Below are 22,719 nucleotides of genomic sequence, written 5' to 3' on the forward strand. Positions count from 1 at the left end.
AAGCAAATTTTTTGTTGAGAAAATTATTATTTCATGCTGACTTCCATGATACAATGAGTAACATTCTGATGGGGGGAGGGATTTTTAAAAGTTTTCAGCCTTAGTTGTAATAACAACAAACTCAACCTTGCAGTTGTTTCAGTCTCACGTTGTGTTAACATGCTTAGTATCACGTCTCAGTCTCTGGGCCTCTCCTGTCAGCATCAGCTTCAGATCTCTTGCAGCAGCCGTGGGTAAGCAGACAGAGTGAGGACGTATCTTGGGCCAGTGCCATATACTTCCCAATGATCCTTTTACTCATGAAAATCTAATTTGTTGGTGTTGTTGTTGAGCTTTCTAAGCTTCTGTGCCTTATAAGCGAGACAGATGCTGCTGTAGGCAGACCCTTCGCGTGTCGGCAGCAGTGACATGAGCAGAAGGGGGTGGTGGAAGGCGCGTACACTCAGTGAGCAGGTTTGTGTCTCCCTGGGATGGCCCAGTTCACAGCTCCGCTAAGTAATTCCTGTTGACTGAGATACAGCTGTAATGTCTGGTGCAGGAAGAATTAAGAGCATGGCTGAAAAGTCTAAGAATTGTTTCTCCAGTGAACTTCATTCATTCATCCAGATGGTCAACAGATTAGGGTAGGTCATCTAGAAGCAGAGCCAGGGATGGAAATGTGTGTGAGATTTTAGAGGGAGAGCTTTTAGGTGAGACTGGGGAAGTGAAGGAGTCAGGTGAAGGCTGTGGAAAAGAAAGGGTTTCAGTGGAAGCCTGGCCTCAGCCTCCTCACAGAAAGCTCTGGAGCCTGAATGGCACAATCAGTTATCCCACCTGGAGCGAGACGACAGCCTTTCTGCTCCCATGTCATGAGGTCATTGGTTAAGGGCTGCCCCCCAGTAGAAAGATGAGGGGAGAACCGCTAACCTCCAGGCATTTCTGGGTGAGGTAGCGCCCATTGGTGGAGGACAGTTCTCTGGAGAAGGGTGCAGCTGTGAGCTTTCAGAAGTCAACCCTGCAGTAGCTGGGGGCCGGGTGCGTTTTTGTGGGAAAGGACATCTGGGAGGGGTCCTAACGGCATCTACAATACCTTTATCCAGCTCCTACTGAGTGTACAGCCCCCAGCACCGTTCTAGGCCTTGAGAAAAATGATGACAGACACAACAGACAAGGTCACTGCTGTCCTAAAGCTTTCTTTCTGGCGTAATGAGGAGATATGCAGCAGCCAGTTGAATAAACAGGAAAACATCAGATAATGGAAATGGCATACAGATATTTACAGGGTACTGAGATAGGGAGTAAAGAGGAGACTAGTTGGGGAGTACAATTCAGAGACATTGGTGAGACTGTCTTCCTAATTGTGGGATTTGCAGCAAGACGTTCTGGTGTTTCTGCATCTCTGTCTGTTCTGGAGACTCAGTGGATGAGATGGCCCAGTGTAGGATGGATCCATAAAGGATAACTGATTTCAGGGACTAAAGTGCTGTAAGAACTTGGCCAGTGACGGTTTGGAATAGGATGGCCGCCAACAGCTGAAGGTTCCAGGCCTAGAATCAGACGTTTATAACTGTTTTAATTGTTCAGTGTTTTTTGTGTGTGGCTCAAAATAATGTCACCCTGTGATGCTGTGACATAATAAAAAATACATCTTTGGTCTTTGTCTCCATTCTTGGCATAAGAGCTTCTAAAACCCTTGTAATTTCCTGAGTTTTAGGGGTATGTTTTATTATGGTATTTGATCTTTTGAATCTCTAGTTATAAGAGAGTGTTTTTGTATGCTAATGAGGCGACCCTTGAGCTCCTAAATAGCTTCAGAACGGGGACAAGCTGCCAGAGGAACCAACCACAGGATGAGAGAGTTGGAACTTTCAGCCCCACCCCCGACCTCAGGGAGGAGAGGAGAGAAGCTGAAGATTAAGTTAATCTGCAGTTGAGGAAATCGCCAGGGACTTAATCAGTGGCCCCTGCCTAGTGTAACCTCAAGCAAAATCCCAAACAGTGGAGGTGGGAGAGCTTCCAGGTTGGTGAACACTGAGGTGCCGGGAGGGTGGCACACACGCTCTGCGTACATTCCCCTCCCCCAATAACTTGCCCTGTGCAGCTCTTACAGTTGGCTGTTTTGCATTATATCCCTTCTAATAAACCTACAGTAGTAAGCAAAGTGCCTTCTGGAGCTCTGTGAGCTGTTCTGGCAAATCCTGGAACCTGAAGAGGGGGGCGCAGGAACCCCTAATTTATAGCTGGTCCGTGGAGCAGCCACTATGGGAGCCCCAGACTCGTGATTGGTGTCTGAGGTGGGGGCAGGCTTGTGGGACAGAACCCCTAATCTGTGGGATCTGCACTGACTCCACTGGGTAGGTACTGTCAGAATTGAATGGACCTGTAGGACACCCAGTCGATGTCTGCAGAGAATCAGAGAATTGTTGGGTGTGGGAAACCCACACATTTTGTGTTGGAAGTGCTGAAATGTAGAACTAGATCGTATACTCCTAAAATGTCTCATGTCTGCACACGAAAACAATTGAAAAACAATTTCTTAGCATGTCTAAAAGTCATAAATGAAGCCTGTCAGTGACCTATTAGTTCAAAATATGAAATGTTGCATTGTCCAATTAGTTTGCACAATCTCTGATTGACATTAGGAGAGATGGGAATTCCAAAGCCCATGTAACGAAAACCTTTGTGTGTCTGATAAATGAGATGTAGGGAGTCAGTGCTGTGCTTCAGTCTGGGTCCACATGCCTTTGTGAACTTTCTCAGCTGTAACAGCCATTAAAACAAGTATCAGATTCAACTAATGTAGGACTAGACCTTCCAACCACACAGATAATAACGTGCATCAATCGCATTGTTCTCTCCAAAATACCCTTCGTCAATTTTTAATGAGAACAAAAAGTGTTTTCTGCCTTATTAACAAATAAAACCTTCAACTGTTTTTGAAGGTATTGTTTTCATCTTCGGCTCATTTTTTTGTTTCTATTTTTGTATATTTTAGAATCTGTCTTCTAGAAAAACATCCTTTCATTGATAGTATGTTTAGAGCTGCCTTCCTAGAGTAGGCTCTGCTATTGTGCATGTCATTCTTTATCACAATTGTGTGTGCCCACCTCTGTCTTCCCTTCCAGACAGTGAGCTTTCTCTAAGAGCAGGGTTACGTCCTTGAACTGCCTCCTTCCGGCATGTCTGAGTACAGTGATGTCCGATACACATTTGGTAAACAAATGATTAAATGCAATGTCTCTTCCTTCATATCTATCTTTGCAACGTCCAGTAAAAGTAAGAGAGTCTTGTCTCTGAAATGGATAGATGATTGGGCCTCTGTGTCCGTGAAGTGAAAGTGAGACTTTTGAGCATGATATTTAAGAAAACAGTACACTTTGGCCCACCTTCCCTATCCTGCTCTACTCCCCTCCATACAGCTGTATACTAGACACATTCAGTGTCCCTCTGAAATTCTCTCGTAGCTGCAGACTTGTACGTGTTTGTTCCTCTGCCTGGAAGCACTTTCTACCCACCCCTGCCACTTAAAATCCTACTCAGCCATCAATACCCTGTCCTCTTCCATCAGAACTTATTATCTTCCCCTCTGTGTCCCCATTGAGCTTTGTTTTAATTTCTATGATAGCCCTCATCACATTCTGGTGTGAATTATAGTTGATAGTCTTATAGCTATCTCGCTGTCATGTGAGCTTCTGGAGAGCAGGATCTCTGAATTATTCCTATTACAACATTTCATGCTTAATAATCTGCTCTCCGTGTTAGAAGTACATAATAGGTTTTGATTCATTCTCAGGGCCAACATTTGTTGCCTGACTAGAAGGTATGAGGCATCATAATAGACACTAGGTATGTAAAAAAGATGACATCCCCCTGTCTGCAGATGGTATGCCTTGTGAGGGGAGGCTTCTGTGCACATCTAGAAGGTTTCTGACGTGTACAGTACTTTCTATGGAACAAACAGTGCAGCTCGGGCGAGAGAAGTGAGCAGTGAGGACACTTCAAAGAGGAGGTGACATTTGACTGAGCTTTCTAAGACAAGGCTTTCAGGAATTGCCAGGCAAAGGAGGGAGAAGGAACGAGAACACTCCAGAAAGAGTGCACACGGGTCTGCTTCGTGCTTTAAAGAACTACCCATTACTCAGGCCAGGGTACGTGACTAAAGTAGCTGACTGGAGTGCATCCTTTTCAGCAAACATGGAACGCCTATCATATGCTGCTCACAAGCATGAGTGTTTACAACAGGAAGAGGACAGCTGAAAATCCCAGCCTTCATGTTTATATTGCGCGCGCACGAGAGAGAGAGAGAGAGAGAGAGGGAGGGAGAGAGAGAGAGAGAGGATTAAATGTATAGTGCCATGGGAAAAAATAAAGCAGGGAAGAGGGCAGGAGTAGAGTAAGATGTTTAATAGGTGGAGCTGGGAAGGCCTCATTGACTAGGTGGACATTGGAGTGACACTGATAGACAGTAGCTGTTTCCAGTCTTCTGCGTCTGTAAATCTGCTTTTTTTTTTATTTTTTTTCTTTTTTAGGTTTCATCTCTGTATTGAGTACTTCTTCTTTTTTTTTTTTTTTTTTTTTTTTTGGTGTGGTTTTGGAGATTTTCTGGATGACCTTAAATAAATAGCACTAATACCTAACGTCAAATGACAGAATAGGACCAGTGAACCACACCCTCAGATTCACCCTGAGAGAGCAGAAGGGATTGCCCAGGAGGAGAGAGAGCTTCTCAGTCCCAAGATGACATAGCTGTTTGGCGTCTTAGAAAGGGGCGGTTGTTGAGATGCCCACCAGCGCAAGGCTGCACAAGCTGCACATGGCGTCTCGCCAGCGTGCGTCTGGAGGCTCTCCACCGTGGTGATCCTGCCGTAGTTCGTAAGGCAGCGAGGAGAACAGTTGCCATTGTAAACTACTCATTTATTTAATTTGCGTTCAAGAAATGTGATAGACACCAAAAAAGGCAGCCAGGCGCTGGCCTTGCCATGTGCAGCGTCCACTGTGTCCAGCTCACCTGTTTCCAGAAGGTGTGGGCTCAGGACAACTGGATATATTCTGGGATAGCTTACGCGTTCAACTTTGTAGTTTAATCTGCATTCCATTCTTCTGTTCCTTTTAAAAAAAAACTGATTAGAAAATATATTTATTTTAATGGCAAGGAGAAAGGAAAACAGTCTGCACACTGTTTTTCTTTTTCCTTTTTGCCTGGAAAAGGATAAACGACGTTTCTACAAAGAAATTAAATCATTTTGAGTCCCTAAAATGACTGGCCCAGAAAGCTAGTTTTCAGAGTAAAGACAATAGATGAATTTTTAAACATACCATTTTAGTAGACGTGTTTTTATTATTTTTAAAGACTAGACAAGACTTTCAGAGTTTGTTAAAAGACCTGATTATCAGCATGGCTTTGAATATTGGAGGAATTTTTTTTTTTTTTAATACTGTCAAGATAATACTAGGAGATGCAGTAAAGGCAAGTAGATTTTGAAAACTAAGCGGATGGAAAGGTTTAGCTTCCATCAGATGACTGTTTTGCTGTGGCTGTTTTCTACCTTCTCTTCCCAGCAGGAACTACCTCTGAAGAGGAAAGGTGGCATCAAAGCAAGCTTCCTCCATCAGTATAATCCCCTTACTGTCCTCCGCCTACGGTGTGTGAGGATATTTTGCATCTGGACTTATTAGTGATGAGTGATTGATTACTCCATCAACTATTTGTCCTCCAAAACAACTATTTTAAGAGCTGGAGTCTTTCCAGTAACTTTGGCAGAAGTACTCTTTGGCTTGTCTTACTAAAAGGACTTTTCCTCAAAGCATTCACAGCACATGCAATGATGCTATTTCTCATTCCACTTTTATCTTCCTTACTTTGTACTCTGGCATACTCCTTCATATGTTCTATGTTCATTCCCTTTGTAGAGACAAGTAATCTTTGGCTTCAAGAGGCTAAGAGATGGACCAAGCTAGGAGGACTCAGCTTTAAGCCAGAGCCGTGTCTTAACTTATACAATTACTCTAATCACAGCTCTAATCACAACTAATTTGCATCTTCCTTTTTTTGTATTGGATGGCAATGCTGCTTATAATAATGTCTGTTGCTGTCTGAGGGCCTGGGGAAGTTTGTTTCCCAACGTGGTGAAAAAACTTGCCTTTTAAAAGGCAGGGGTAGGAAGGTGGACTGCTTCTGTTCAGCAGAGCTCAGAATGTTTGTAAACGTCTGTTAATTCTCACATTTGTATGCATCGCCTCTCAGTACCACTCTCTGTTTTATTAGTGATAATTATTATTAGTGTTCCTTTATTTCATTAGTTATTTTAAAATAAGCCTTGTGGAACTGATAGGCTTGATGATGCCATAGACAACTTCTTCACTTGAAAAAATCTTTCGACAATATTTATTTCTCAGTCAGTAATGTTATGCTTAGCTCTCATTCGCAAAAATTACCACTGAATTATATTTTCAAAATCATCTCTCTTTTTAAAATATGGAGCAAATATTTGTTAAGTGCCCCCTATTTGCTGTGTTCTAGCCTTCCTTTCTCATGTCTGGCTGATATTAATGAGTGGCCTCTTCTTACAGCCATTTTTATTTTATTGAACTGTAAAGTTAGAGTAGATTTTTGTGTCTATTCCTTCCTTCATTCTTAAGTTTCAATCTTGTTTTTGTAAAAGAGAGCTAACCATAAACCAATTAAAATACAACTCATTAAGATATCATCCTCAAAATAAACATCACTATTTTGAGATCTTTTGCTGCTCAGTAAATTAGAGGATATTAGCTTAATGGACCTTTACAAGCAACATTTCAGAACAGATTGTTCTTGCTCTCTAGAAGCCAATTTTCTTTACTTATTTTGATCAAAAAACCTGGTGCTTATACAATCTAATTACTTTTATTGCATCTGGAATCACTTTAAATTGCTATTGAAACATTAATTACTCTCATTTAAAAAACAAAGTTAAAAGTTATAGACTTTAAAGAAGACTAGAGTTTAGCACCATATTTCTTTGAATAGCCCCTTTATCTATATAGGCTTTAATTGACAGACAGTTTTAGTTTGTAAGATCTAAGAAGTGAGAACAATTGGTGGTAACATAAATGTCAGCAATTAGCAGAACTTTCTAATTAATTCCTCAAGCGTTACTGTTAACTGTTATATACTGGAAAGCCATCTCTTTATTAAACCTTAGGCTAAAGGAATGTGACTAGATGTGTTTTAACTTTTCTTCTCCTAGTAATGTTGAAATTGTTGACTTTATTTAAACTTGTATAAGCTTATATTTCAAAGCTATTCTTAAGAGGAAGAAATCATAATAGAATTGAAATTGTAGCAAATAAATAAAATGTTGTCCTAGAGTTATTGCTTATTGGTGTAGAAAAGTAATTTCTTTTGATCCAAGATGCTCATAAATACAGAGCACTAATTTTAATTATATACTCTGAAAAAGAATCAGTCTTTAAGAGTCCATTCATATGCCATCTGCGACATCAGCTGGCACCTCATCACGTACTAAATTGAAGTTTATAATATTATAGGATATCTGAAAGACAATCTTTCTTCATGTATTAAGTACTATGCAGAAGATTAGTGGATTGGTTTCTACTCTTACATAATCAAAGAAACTTACTGAAATATAAGCCAACCGGCTTTTTAAAATTCATTTTTATTTTATGTATTTTATTAGTCTTTGCTTTTCTTTTCCTGTATACTTGTAAGACAAAAGGATCAATAACACAAATAGAACAAGCCCACTTTTATCTTTTTTTCCCCTTTCTTCCGCCTCCCCCACCCCCCACAATGGTTCAAGCCATTGTTTCTCAGTCTAGTTGTGTAGGGCACAGCTCCCTGGCCCATGCTGGTATTGTGAGCCTTGCGCTCCCCCCGGCTAAGGTAGTCGGTCACCGGTCATCCATAGGCCTCTCACAGCAGCTCATGGCAGCTCTCACGAGCTGCTGGCCACTCACGCTGGCCACTGGTCACTCGTGACAGCACACAGCAGCCCACACCAACCTCTGGCTGCTCACGGCAGCCCAGCTCCAGGGAGAGCTGTTGTTCACAATCTTAGCTGTAGAGGGCGCAGCTCACTGGCCCATGAGGGAATCGAACCCGTGACCTCGTTAGGAGTACAGCGCTCCAACGACCTGTGCCCCTAGGCCGGCCCAACTTTTATCTTATTCCTATTTTTCATAGACTGTTCCACAGAAAGCCATGATTGCCATTTGTATTTATCCTCGTTTGTATTCCCTTTTGGAAGTCATCTGGTTTGTGCTTGTTCAAACTTAACCGTTTTTATTTCTGGTACCGAAATCTTCTCAGAAATCTAATTTGACAAGGTGTATGCTATCAGAATTCAAGTGTTATAGAGCAATTTCATTTGCATTTTTAGAGTTGGAATTCAGCTTGAATTTCCTGTTCTTACCCTGCTATGAGGCGCTATAGTTAAGATGATAATAACTGAATTTCCTTTCTACCCACAATGATACAAGAGTTCCTTTTTTCCATTTTGGTGCTGGAAGGTGTCATGTTGGTGCCCATTAAATATGTGACAGCTAAAGTGAGAAATTCGCTATATTGCTATAAAAATCTGTGTGAACACGTCTTTTTCTCTTCCTCACCCACCCCCTTCTCTATTGCTGGAATATTAACAGTGAATTTAAGTAAGATTAATTAAGCTCTGTTCTTGATTTTTTTTTTAACCTCTAAACATTAGTTTTTAGTAGAAGACAGCATAAAGTATGTCCTACAGTAAACTTATAAGACCCAGGACTACAGAAAATGAACATATGACTATGTATCGTCATATTGCGTAAGAAACATTTTATTCATGCTAAAAGTTGATGAGCTCTAATAAATTGTCATAATGTATTCTCACTTTCCTTAACATCACCCAAGGCTGTATTTTAGGCACATTTGAATTTGAATTTTAGCGAAGATTAAAGAATAATATTAGGTTCTTTGTAAAGTGTAGTGCTAGGCCAGAGGAAGCAGTGGGTCATGGGAGCTTGGACTAAGGCTCAGGAATGGCAATATGGCAGACCCTCCAGGGAATTAACTGAAAAAATCAGTCACCATTTGGTCAAGTGAAAGGCAGTAGCCTTTCAAGCTTGGTGCAAATAGGGCAGGTCATCTAGAAATTGTAAATGTCAGTAGTTGTATTGCCAGCGTAGCTGCTCAAGCCCTGGCCAATGAGGCCTCAGAAGCAGAAGTTACCTGCTACAGTTAGAAGTGAACTTCAGCTCAGCTGGAGTCTGTGACGGACATAAAAAAATTTCCCCTCAATCCTTGACTCGTCAACCTTAAGTGTACTTCTCGACATGACTGTACTTCCTAATACACACTTAGAAAGGAATAAGGAAGGTTCCTTACCTCTAAGAGAGTCAGCCTCAGTCAAACTCAACATTTACAAAAGTGGGTTCTGTAGTTCCAGATTTTCGGTTTTAAAAAAAAAAAGAGTTCCATCTTCCAATAAATTTGGAAGTTTAATACTATATGTTGCGCTATAAGCTATAATGTTGATTTTTTTTTTACTTTTAGCATTTTTGTTCACTTCATTATGCATTCATTTATTCAACAAATATTTATTAAATTCTACCCAGGAGCAAGACATCCATTAGATGCTGGGGACAGGATGAGGGACAAGGTAGATCAAGGTAGATATGGTGTGGAAAGATGGATATTAAAGTAAGCAACAACAGTATAGTGTGTTAAGGGCAAAAATCAGAGGAGATCAGGGCTCAGCGGGAACACACAGCAAGGCCACCTACCCTGGTCTAAAAAGGGTCAAGGAAGGGATTTCCAGTAAATACTGTCTATGCTAAAACCTTGAAGATCAAGTAGAAGTTAGACAGGAAAGTAACTTTTAGTCACACAAGCAGCAATAACGATAACAATAAATAGTTCAAGCTGACATATAAATACACTCTCTCTCTGCCGTATATTGTGCTACTTACTTTCCAAGTGTTCTGTCAATGAGCCTCCTGGGTGGGTTTTATTACTTACCCAAGATCATATGGCTAGTAATTGACAAGAACGAGAATTTAAATCCTGACTGGTCTGACTCCAAAGTCCTCTTTCCACTACCTCACTACTGCCTCTCAAAGAAATGAACTGATTTTGATTAAACATGTTTTGCTAAAGCAAAAAAAGAAAAATGATTTTAGTTGTATCTGAACTTTGCTTTGTGATTTTCATGTGGTATTTTTTTCTAATAGATACACATTTTTTTAATCTTTATTAAACTAATTGGGGTGGCATTGGTTAGTAAAATTATATAGGTTTCAAGCGTACAATTCTGTAATACATCATCTCTATATTGCATTGTGTGCTCACCACCCAGAGTCAGTTCTCCTTCCATCACCATATATTTGACCCCCCTTTATTTACCCTCATCTACCACCCCGCCTCCCCCCTTACTCTCTGGTAACCACTAAACTGTTGTCTGTGTCTATGAATTTTCATTTGTTTGTTTGTCTTGTTCATTTGTTGCTTTCAGTTTTATATACCACATATGAGTGAAGTCACATGGTTCTTGACTTTTTCTTTCTGACTTATTTCGCTTAGCATAATCTCAAGATCCATCCATATTATCACAAATGGCACTATTTCATCTTTTCTTATGGCAGAGTAATATTCCCTTGTATGAAAATGTGGAAGAAGTAGATACACATTTTATAACTTTAATAAATTGTGGTAGAATTTGACATTTGGGTAGAAGTTTCAGAAGTGTGTTTCGGCACGAAAGTCTGAAGTTCCTATTCCAAGTAGTGGCTTATACGTAGTGGGTACTCAAAACAACACAATTGTAACATTTTATTCTGAATATGTGGTCAAGTAGTTTGAAAAGACAACTTTGAACTCTTGTAAAGAGGGCAGCTACTCACATTTAAAAGTAATTTAAATCTCTGTGTGACATGATCAAGCTGGCAATAGGATTTTTCTTTAGATAGAACATATATAGAAGACAAAGATAGAAAAATTGATCTTGTTAAAAACGTCTGGACCTGTCTATCACCTGCAGCTTTTGGCCAGAATACTCATAGGTGATGTGAGCTTCATATTTCCTCATGTGAGGAGGTGCATAACATCAAGACAGCTTACTGTTAATACTTTTGAAGATCTTAATCTTTTTGTGGGGTGGGGGTCAGGTAAATAGTAGCAGGTAGATTTAAGAAAATAAAATGGATTGCCCTGATCGTAGCAGACGTGTTTAAAGATCCCACGGTTCCTGACTTGAGGTGAGATAGTCTGGCTTTTGTGCTTCGTGATCGCGGACTGGGCCAGGTCCACAGCCTGGAAGCCATAGACCTGCTTTAATTGGCGTATCAACATGCCAGTGGTCACCAAACCCACCATCAAAATTATTTTAAAATAACATAAACAATGTAGGTATAAAATACAAATATATAGTTTTAATTTCTCCTCGTCACCCTCAGGAGGTGATTTTGAGGAGTGAAATGAAATGGTCACAAGGGAAAGAGAAGTGATTGATCTTTTTATTTGGAGGACAAAAGAGAAGAATTTAGATAATCTGCAAACCTGGATTAATTCCCAAACCCTTTTAATTTATATTTGCATCTACAAAATACTGTTGCTGAATGGAATTTCATGTGCAATTTTTATTCATTTGGGCATGATGAACCAAAAGTAAAACAGAAGTGCTCTTGTGTTGTATTTTTATTCATGGTCAAATGTCAGTTTATTTCCATACTAACTGTAAAGTGTGTTGGTTTCACTACAGGGACACCACGGTACAAACCCTTACTCTTCAGCCTTCTGTTAAAGATGGGCTCATCGTGTATGAAGACTCACCTTTGGTGAGTAATCCAATTATATGAATATTCACAACTGTATTTTTTTTTTAGTGATCATTGTATTTCAGCCTTTGACCAGGAATATGGAGTCTTTCACAGATTCCAATATATTTCAGTCTTCACAGGAAAGCACTCATTTATATATCATTTGGGGAGTGGATACTTAAATGCAAATTATTTGGGGAAAATAACATGCTTTCTAATTCTGCTCTGTCTCCAGAGTGAGAGTTAGGGAATGATAGAAATCCTCTAATGATTTCTTTTCCGTTCCAGAATTTAAATAAGAAACATAGTTTTCTGTTATTTTCAAGTGTGTAGAGTTTGAAATTAGATAATGCTTCTGGAATGTTTTTTAAAAGGGTTTTAATGGATGAAATATTAGCCCAATGTTTTGGGCAACTGGGAAGATCCATTCCTCGCTTCTCATATGAGGCCCAAAGAAATGCCAGCCTGCCTGGCCTGCCCCTCTGTGTAGATAACTCCTTTGCGGCAATGGCACAAAGAAGCCATCCCAAGGACATCTGTGGTCAGGCACCTATCAGTATCTCCTGCCGGAATTCTCCCCGGTGGGGCCTGGCTCTCCCTGCCCAGAGAAGTGAAGCCTGCGGCTCATGTTAGAAGCTACATGTTTTATCTTCTTTTTTAATTCACTTTATGTTTACTCTAAAATTTAAAAAGAAAAATTTGTCATCTGTTTTTTTAGAATATGGAATAAAATATTTGCAGTACGGGGGAATCACTATTTCTCAGTCTGTATTTCCTTACAATTATTTGCCAAAACTGTGCGATGAGAAAAGTTTATGATTTGGTCCTTAATGTTATGAGATGTTTCTTACTATTTAAAAAAATAATCTTTGGGTTTACATTTAAATTCATTGCGTATGTCTTCCTGTCCACTCTCTACAAGTGTTTTAAAGAGTTTTTCCTAGCTTTTATCTTGCTTTTCATGATGTTACCATTCGCTCAGGTTCTAAGACCTAGAGCCTTTTCTTATTTTTCCTTTCCATTCTTCCATCTAATCAGTTGCCAAGACTAGATTATATCTCTGAAAACTTTTCAGGTCAGTCTAATGCTTTTAATTTTCATTTCCCCCAAAACCTTGGACCCTGAAATCTGCTCCCCAAACCATTTTTTTACCAAATTGTTATGATAGTCCCCTTTTAGTTGATTCTACACATTGCCATCAGCTTAGATGCCCTGAAGTGCAGTTTGAAGTTCCATTCTTATTATATCTGAACGCATCGCTCTTTAGTTACATCCCATTACTTGATGAAGGAAAGTACATCTTTTTTTGTGTAGCAATCACGTGTTTAGTAGTAGAGACCTGATCTCCCCTTGTAGGCCCTATTTCCTCATGTCTTACCTTTAGCCTCTGCTTCAGCCCAGATGGGCTACTCATATTCACTCTTCCCTCGCTATGCTCCAGGATTTCTTGAGTTGGACCATGGATCCCCTTTTGTCTCGAATACCCATGTCTTCACCATCCATTCTGATCTGTTAAAATTGTACACTTTTGTAGAGCCGTAACAAACGCAGTGTTTGAAAATCCGCCATGTACTGCGATACCTCACTCACTTAACCCCCACGGCACTTTAATTTCTCAGTGCTACCCTGGTTTTAAATCTCCCCTACTCTGGTCTGTAACATGTTATGGACATCCTCAATGTAAGAATAACTATACTGCTAGCAGGAAATAAAGTGGTAACTGCAGACTCGGCAGTTTAGTAAATGGGTAGCCTTTGGTAGAGACCCGTAAATTTTGTTCCCAGCTGTGCTGCAGGCTTTTTTTTTTTAATCCGTAACTTAAATATAATCAGCCATTATAGATTCAAAGCAATGAGTGATGAAGTTTTTTTAAATGTTTGCTTTCAGTTTTTGTTTATGGTAACTGTTCTGTCTTCAAGGTTAAAGCAGTGAAGTTGGGTCATATTCTGGTAGTAGATGAGGCAGACAAGGCCCCAACAAATGTCACCTGTATTTTAAAAACTTTAGTAGAAAATGGAGAAATGATTCTAGCAGATGGAAGACGCATTGTTGCAAGTGAGTATGAAAAAAGCAACTTTTCTTTCAATATATGCAATTTTTACATTTCTGGTATCAAATGACACCCTCAACTACTTCCCTAAAAGCAACAAGTGTAAGTCCAAAAAACCTCAAGTTGTCCTTATTGACAGTCATTTATAAAAATCTATTATGTCTGAATCAAGCTTAGTCAGTTTCACTTTTTGTAGCCATAGAACAGAGTATCTTCGAAAATTTCAACAGTAGTTTTAGGACCAATCAGCTTCGTATTTTTCTACTCTTAAAATACCAACATATAATCCTTATTATACTCATCGCTCAGTTATTTGCGTGCAGTTTATTTTCTTTCATTTTTAGCTTGAATTTTTTAAAGCTCTAACATGTTTCTATTACAACCTTAAAATTAATGTTGTTATCAGCTCAGTAGAATTACATTCCTCTCAAATAAAACTGCAGGTGCTTCACAACTATCATTTTTTTAATGATAGTATTCAGTTTCTTTAATACTTTAAACATTTGCACAAAGAAAGCTCCAGTCAACTCGAGATTATTTATTTTAAGAACTATGGTAGAATTTCTTGACTGGAAATAAATCAGCATTGCACAAATGGGTTAACTGGGTGTTGAAGACCTTTATTCTATGCGGTTAGGTTTCAGGGTACATAATCTGAACAAGAATCACTGCTTAGCTGCAGACAGTAGTCGCTTTGCAAGGTGACAGAGCTGCTGATCTGACAAACACTAAAGGATGTTTGCATTGTCCTTGAGTGTCCTTTAATTATCCCTTCTTATGAATTCTTACCTTGTTTTTTCTTTTACGGAATAACAGCATCTCAAGCCAAATTTCAGAACTATAAGACATTTGGACAAATTTGCTCTTTTAGGTATACATTGAATTGACATAAAAATGCAAGTTCCTATATAATTACTGTAGGCTTTATTAGTATTCTGTTCTTAAGCAAACTTTCTCAAGAAAGATTTTTTTTTTCCTGCAACCAAGTTACAGCAGATTTCAGAATTTGTCAAATAACTGAACAGTATGACTGCTATATTATTTTAAAGGCTGTAACTGGATATTCTTAAGAATTTTATCAATAAAGAATAAATAGAAATTTTGTTTTTCAGATTCTGCTAATGTGAACGGAAGAGACAATGTTGTAGTGATTCATCCTGATTTTAGGATGATCGTTCTGGCCAATAGACCTGGATTTCCTTTCCTAGGCAACGATTTCTTCGGTACTTTAGGTAAAAGCAATAATGATAATAATAACAAAAGCAATAGCAATAATAATACTATCTTACTAACACTGCCGTAATGGCTGTCACGGAACACTGCCGTGTGCTGTGTCATCATCACTACTACCCGTGACAGTATTTGATATCACCATGGTGAAGAAGGAGAATATCTGACATTCAGCGAGATTCCTTTTCTAGGGCCCCTTAGATAATGAGTGTTAAAGCGTGGCTCTGATTCCAGAGTCTGTTTCCTTAAATAATTACACTACATTTTGTTGTTTAGGGCTTCTTAGAAGTAAAACACAAAATGGAGTTTTAGTGTCTAGTTTTGTCACATTCCCCCTGAACCTGAAGAGGCTGGAGGCCAGCTCAGAAGACTGACGCACATTGATGGAGAAGCCTTGGGCTCACCTTAGTCTCAGGAGCCTTTAAGAATGGTGTCTCTGTGGCAAGTAGGTCATTCTGGAAACTGGTAATTCCCATACTGACCATGAAGCAGGCTCAGTGTGCTAGCAGGATTTTCGGTCCAGCAGTTCCACATCCATGAATTTATCCAAGGGAATTAGCCATGCAATAATGTAAATACAAGGATAGGCAATACAGCATTGTTTATAGGAGCAAAAAAATGGAAACAACCCAAAAGGAACTGGATAAAGAAATTCTGTTATATCCACACAACAGAATGCTATGCAGCTGTTTAAAAAAAAAAAGAATGGATAAGTTTCCCCATGCTGATTTAAAAAACAAAAATTCTCAAAGTACAATAATTCAGAACAGTGAGTATAGTAGTCTACCATTTGGATTAATAAAAAAAACAAAAAAACACAGAAGGCAAGAGGGGTGTGTGTACATGATTTCACTTTGTACATGCAGAGAATCTCTTGAGAAGAGCACACAATATGTCTCCCCAGTCCTCTTAGTTCTCTGACCTCGTGTGCTAACTGCTTTATGCTGCTGTCCCCATCACTCATTCTGTTCCAGCCACCTGCTCTCCTGCCTCTTTTTGGGCCATGCCAGGTGTGCTTGCCTTTGGGCTTTGCATTAGCTATTCCTTGGCCTGGAGTGCTCTAACCCTAGAGATCTGCAATTGCAGACATGAGACCGACTCGACTCACCTGACTACCATCACCATTCTGATGTCCTACACCGCGCTGTTCTTTTTCCTCTGAAACATTCGGTTTCTAATATTTATATTTATTGTTTCCTTGTGCCAGAATATAAACTCCACGAGGAGAGGGATTTTTGTATTGTTGATCACTGATGTATATAAAGTACCTAGAATAGCACTTGACACATGAAGACCTGTATTAATTACTTGATGAATGAATGAATGAGGGATCAAGTATAGCTTTATATTAGTATTACATTTGATTTTCAGCAAAGCAGGCAAAAGCTGTTCTTTACGTTTGTATTTGAACGAGCTGGTCTATGAGATATAAGCTCAAAGTTATAGCTTGTGAGATATAAGCTCAATAGTGATAGCTTGCATTTTATTCGGTTGCTTTTATAAATATGTTATAAGGATAAAATAATGATTCAGATGGTTTCTATGTCAAAGGAAGATCTAGATGGCCTTTCTTCCTAAAATGAACATAACAAATAATGCTAATTTATTTGCTTTAACTTCCTTTGGTCCCTGGTATCCTGGATTATGAATCAGTAGAATTATATGAGCACTCAATATGAGAAAGTCATCTCTCTTGAGCATAAATTATATTTTTCTCGTATATTCTCAGATGCCTAAATTGCAGATGGAATATTTTGTGTTTCTACATTCCTTTTTCTTGATTCTAATTTAGACATTGTCTCTGCAGGTTTACTTTTCCAAAACTAACTTCTAAAGTATATTCTAGCGATCTGCACAAGATACAAATTATTTAGAGAGTGAAGATGGTAATTCCCCCTTTTTAAGTATACTTACAGAAACATGCATGCGAGCTAGATGTGTATAATTTCTGAAGATACTCAACATCTGTTAAAGTTAAAAATGTGGTCTCAGAACCACAGGGAGGTTATTCTCCAATCAAATGGAATAGGAATATATCACCAAAACTGTATATGTTTGTATGTATGCATTTTTGAAACATACTAATACAGGTGTGGAAGAATGATACACCGACCTGTTAACACGGGGTGCTACGGGGAAGCGAGTGGAATCGGCAAAGACACAGGCTATTCTCTCTTTTGTACTTTGTGTCAGTATCTCCCAATGAGATTGTATGCAAGTATTGTGTAACTTTTAACAGAAATAACTCGATGTGGAATAAACCACCCATCACTTAGTTCCATTCTCTTTTGCTGTAGTCATTTGCTTTCTTCATGTATCATCCTGTTGTTGGATGGGCTTTCAGGGCAGTTTTACACATTTAAAAATAGAAGTGCTTTGGGGAGCAACCAGTGGCTCTTTCAGTGACCATTCCCTGTTTTCTGTGGCATTATAATGGATTAGCTGCATGCTGAATGTGAATGTTTTTCTCCTCCAGGTGATATTTTTAGCTGCCATGCAGTGGATAATCCCAAACCCCAGGCAGAGCTCGAGATGCTCAGACAATATGGACCAAACGTGCCTGAGCCCATCCTTCAGAAGCTTGTGGCTGCTTTTGGAGAGCTGAGGAGTTTAGCTGACCAGGGAATTATTAACTATCCTTATTCTACCAGAGAAGTTGTCAACATAGTCAAGCACTTACAGGTGAGGCCACACACCTGTGCATAAAGGTTTACAAGAAACCATCAACCTTGTTTGGTTTTGACTGTTTAATTTATACCAAGTCTTTCAGTTTCTAGAAAAGTCATACTGATTCAGATGATATAATATGAAGTGTTTGTCATCTAAATTTGAAATCTGGAAAACCAGTGGACATTTAATATTCAGCCTTTGAATTGACTTTGGTGGAGTTCTGTGTCATGGCCGTTACCAAGAAGCCAGGAAATTGGTGGAGGTTTTTTGGGGGGTCAGGAAGACAGAGTGAGACAGCTGGGCAACTTTATTACTACTTGACTTTTATACAACAAGCACATGCTAGCTGAGTGAAAAATATTTCCATTTTGCAAACAGGAGACTTGGAGATGGAAAGACTAGGAACTAACAGTATTGATTATATACCTGTAAATACTGCAAGAAAGTTTCATAAGATAGACTAAGTGAACAGGAAATGAAATTCCCTGTAGCCGTGTACAGTGTGTAGTCTACCTTGGTAAAGAAAATTAAACAGAAACCTGTGTAAATTCTATTTATCACAAATAATGGTCTTTAAGCTGTCATAACCTAATGACTCTTGATCTTTGCCCCATCTCCAACCCTCCAAGGAACACCTAGAAAGGAAAATAGAAAGCTTTATTCTGCCTACAAAACCATAAATCCAGCTCCGATCCCAGGGCCTAAAGAAAATCAAGACAGAGCCAGACTCAGAGGATACGACCAGTGTAAACTCAGCTGTTAGTAATACTTGTTTTCTTTCCGTCTGCTCTTCCCTATTTCTCTACGCTCTGTACTTGTTAGGTTCTTTTCTTCTTTTCTTGTTCCATTATCTTTTCTTCATTTATTCATAGACCTCTGCCTTCTCTGTTTCTTCCATATAAATATTCAATGCGCTGTTCAAATAGCATTTTTTATTTGATCAGGCTGGTACTCATTTTAAAGGCAGGAAATTTCAGGAAGCAGTGGAAGTCTCTGAGCATGGGGATCGGAGCCCTGATTTAACATTTGAGAGAAGGAAGTGTTCCCCCTCCAATTCTAATATTTACTTAAAGAGGAAAATCTTAACTGATCAGAATAAGCATTGAAAGAGAAAAATGCGTATATTCCTCCCAACTGGTTATCTGATAAGGCAAGTAAACGTCCACTAAAGTTCACTTGATCATTATTGTTCTATCAATTTTGTAAATCTTAACGATATTGTGTATTTTATCACCTGTGTAATAAGGGAATTTTTTATTTATACAGAAATTTCCCACCGAAGGTCTGTCCAGTGTGGTTAGGAATGTGTTCGACTTTGATTCCTACAACAACGATATGAGGGAGATTTTGGTTAACACTTTGCAAAAGTACGGGATACCCATCGGAGCCAAACCTATGAATGTGCAGCTGGCGAAGGAGTAAGGCAAACTCACTATTGATAAAATACTGTTGAATGTTACTATACTGATTCTTAAATGCTGATAATTCTGAATCTGCTGTTAACTACTAAACTGAGTTGGTGTGGAAATTACTTTCCACGAGTATGCTTTTCAAATATGTTGCTATTTGCTGGCTGGATTTCAGTTAAATAGCATTATTTCGAGGCCTGTAAATTGAGAATTTCAATTACTTTGAATGTCCCATGAGTGGATATAATGTAATCAAATAAAGGGAAATATTTGTTTCTTTAACAGTCTCTGTCCTTTTGTTGAATTACTATAACTCTCACTATTTCCTAATCTAGTACAAAATCATTGTACAAGCGTGAAAACAACAGAAAGGGATGATTTGTATTTAGTTAAGATGTTATTTAGGTCGCCGTATATTTTTCTGTCATGATAGTTTTATAAATTTATCACATTAACTTAAGAGATTTTGGGTTACTTATTTTAGCTTGACAGGTGAAAGAGGCAGTGAAAATCAGTGGCTTTTTTTCATGTGGGCTGGTTGTCTATCTTTTATTTTGTAATTACAGGCTACATACTTAACCTTTATAAAGAATCTTGCAAATACATTGTTGACCAGAGAGATAGTTGACAGAGTTTATTAGTAGAGTAGTTAAGTCCATGCAAATTCAGGAGGAAACAGTTTTAAATACACATAACTTATTAATTTATAGTAATGTAGCCAATGCTATCTTTGTCCATAAAATATAGTCAATTATACTATCATAAATTCCTAAGAGACAAATTATTATTTAACTTGAGTCTCATATAGGGGCCACTTTCTAACTTCCTTAGACAAAAAATCGTTAAATATAAATTAATGATTAGTCCAGCTATATATACATATATACATATATGTTTAGATATACACATATACATATATATCCTAAGTGTAAACATCATCCTTATTTATTTCTTTGAAGTTACTATAAAAACTTATCAGAATATATGCCAATAAAAATGAATTATTAAAGCTTTAACAATTTCTTCAAGATTTCTTAAAGAGAAACAAATATTTCCCTTTTGTGATAAAAGCATAAGATAGTTATGTTAGAAATTATCAGCAAATTGGTTTATATTATTAATAACTTAGTAAATTTTTTTGAGACAAGTGATTTGGTGTCGGTTGCTAAGACATGAACTTTTCTGTAAAATACTATTTTACTGATTGCTTAGCAGTGCATTTTGGAACTAGTTTGGTAATTCAATGGGTATAGCATACCTTCTATATTAGAAAGTTCAAGAAATTGTCTTTAATATGCAAACTTATTAGTGCTCATGTTTTTTGTTTTTGGGGTTTTTTTTAACATCCTTTTTATAAACTACTCGTATGTCTTCATTTTCAGTGGGAAATAAGATGGTTTTTATTACCATTAACAAATTTATATAATTAGAGTTTTGGCTTCTTGGAAACCAGTCTTGTGATTTAAAAATAACTTTCCTTTGTACTCTTGCACACTTGAACTAAAAATTGAAATACTAAGTTGGTAAGATCAATCAAAAGAAAATTGTTGGCTGTTTAAGTTTCTAAGGAAGAGAGATAAAATGATGTAATATATATTAACGTCCTCAGTTCTAAACTGAAAAATTCTTGCCATGGCAGGTTAATGCCAACTCTAGTGCTTTACATGCAAGTGAAAGTAAAAGCACTGGTCCTGGCCACAAGATGCTCACACTCATGCCTGAAATGGGGATGGAAACACCTAGTTGTCCACCCACAGCCTGTAGCTAAAAATAGACATACAGTCAAAGTGGAGGACGAGTGAATTTTCCCGTGGGGTGGAGATAACAGTAGATTACAATTTGCACATTCAAACCCTTTTTCCCTCATGTGCAAATTGCAATGACTTGGGCAGCTCAAAAGTGGTGATGTCATTTCATTGCCCTGTAGTGAAATCTACAGGTCCCACATGTTTATTTCTGTTGAATCGTCAGCCTTTTACTTTGAGAGTGTAGGCTGGAAAAGTGCACAAAGCGCCGCCGGCCTGGGCATTCAGCAGTTAGTCATGCGTTCAACCTGTACGCCCACGTCAGACGTGGAGAGAGAGGTTCTACCCTATTGGTAGGCAGCTAGCATAACCGTGTAACTCAGCGTCTGATTAGCACATTTCTAAGAATGGAAGGCGGTGCTGTAACACTAATTCTGTAAAAGCTGATGTAAAGTAAGACTGTCCTAGTGAGGCCAGAATATATGGTCATCTTTGTAAGGCTAATAAGGTTAACCTTAAGAATAAGGATCTTTCCTATGCTAGTGTCCTTTGCATTTTACTGTCATCTTAATTTTTCTCTCATCTGTAAAAACAAAAAATGAAAAGGAAGTGGTACTCACACTCTCCTTTTCCCTCTAGAGTAGCACACTGTCGATAGTAATCACACAGACTCTGAAGATTTAAAGTTGTCCCCATGTAGCCTTGATTTCTTTTGACTTTCCTAGACCTTCTGCTAAGCCCTTCCCTTCACTGGGCTTTGTGCTAAGCCAGCTCTTCCAGGCCGGCCTCATCCACCTGTGTAAATACTGCATTCACGAAGGAAATCCACGTTGGTTTCTGTTCCCAAGGAAGGACAACATGTTTTAATTACTGTTAATATCCTGTTGTCCTGAATGAAACAGTCTTGCTCAAACCTGGTATTTTCTTGTTCCCTAATGCAACCGTAGCCTTATTGGACGGGAACAGAGTTACACTGAGTCCAGAATAAGATGGTCATATTCACCCTCGAGATGCGGTTGGAACAGTAGTTGGCCAGCCATTGCCTCTCACCCAGCAGAGAACTAAGGCAGGTGTCACAGAAGAGGGAAACTTTCACGCGGGGCAGAGCTCATTAGAGCTCGGTTTGTACGATCTTCTACCCCATCTTCTTCCTCAGCTGAAACTAGAATATACTTTGGCTGTTTGGTGATATCCCACGAGTGCCTTTGGCTAACTTCCCAAAAGAGAGATGCTGTCACTTTCCCTTTTGTCCTCTGAATAGTGCAGTGATGGTGCCTAGCTCTTAGGTCTCTGCATGTCTTCAAAAGGGCCAAGGTGATAGTATGCAGTGACTATGACTTACCTTCTTTAATGAACCTTTGCTAAACCTGGACTTTAAACAGTAAGCCGAGTCTTACTGGGTGCTTATTCTGCCTTGCTTCATTGCGCCATAACGCAGCCTTCTTCCCTACCTACAGTGTATTCCCAGGTCTGAGTGCTGGGGTCACAGTTGGCTGCCTAGACCCCCACATTGACTTTCCCCTTCCCACTAGTACTTCCTGAGGCTTTTTCATTATCCCCTTTTACGTTTCTAATACATGGGAAAGGATATGCCAAAGAGATGGTGAGATAACCAAATAAGGAGGCACACGGGGAGAAATTTAGATGGAGATAGGAGCATTGGGTTAAAATCTGAGCTGTTAAAAAAATGATATGAGCTCTTAAGTTTTCAGTGTCATTTTTGGGAAAAATGCACACACACACACACACCGTGTTTCCCCGAAAATACAGTCAGCTCTAATGCATCTTTTAGAGCATAAATTAATGTAAGACCCAGTCTTATTTTACTATAAGACTGGGTATGGTATAA

General features: G+C 38.8%; 1 protein-coding gene across 1 annotated transcript in view; it reads left to right on the top strand.

Annotated features, from left to right (window-relative positions):
* Window positions 1–22,719, top strand: part of VWA8 (von Willebrand factor A domain containing 8) — a 299,559-nt gene that overhangs the window by 147,017 nt on the left and 129,823 nt on the right. The window contains exons 22-26 of the mRNA XM_033104113.1: window positions 11,709–11,784; window positions 13,686–13,821; window positions 14,929–15,048; window positions 17,523–17,728; window positions 18,983–19,134. Of these exons, the coding sequence (XP_032960004.1) occupies window positions 11,709–11,784; window positions 13,686–13,821; window positions 14,929–15,048; window positions 17,523–17,728; window positions 18,983–19,134 (690 nt within the window). The remainder of the gene's footprint in view (window positions 1–11,708; window positions 11,785–13,685; window positions 13,822–14,928; window positions 15,049–17,522; window positions 17,729–18,982; window positions 19,135–22,719) is intronic.

Source organism: Rhinolophus ferrumequinum, chromosome 4, assembly GCF_004115265.2.
Source record: "Rhinolophus ferrumequinum isolate MPI-CBG mRhiFer1 chromosome 4, mRhiFer1_v1.p, whole genome shotgun sequence".
Taxonomy (NCBI): domain Eukaryota; kingdom Metazoa; phylum Chordata; class Mammalia; order Chiroptera; family Rhinolophidae; genus Rhinolophus; species Rhinolophus ferrumequinum.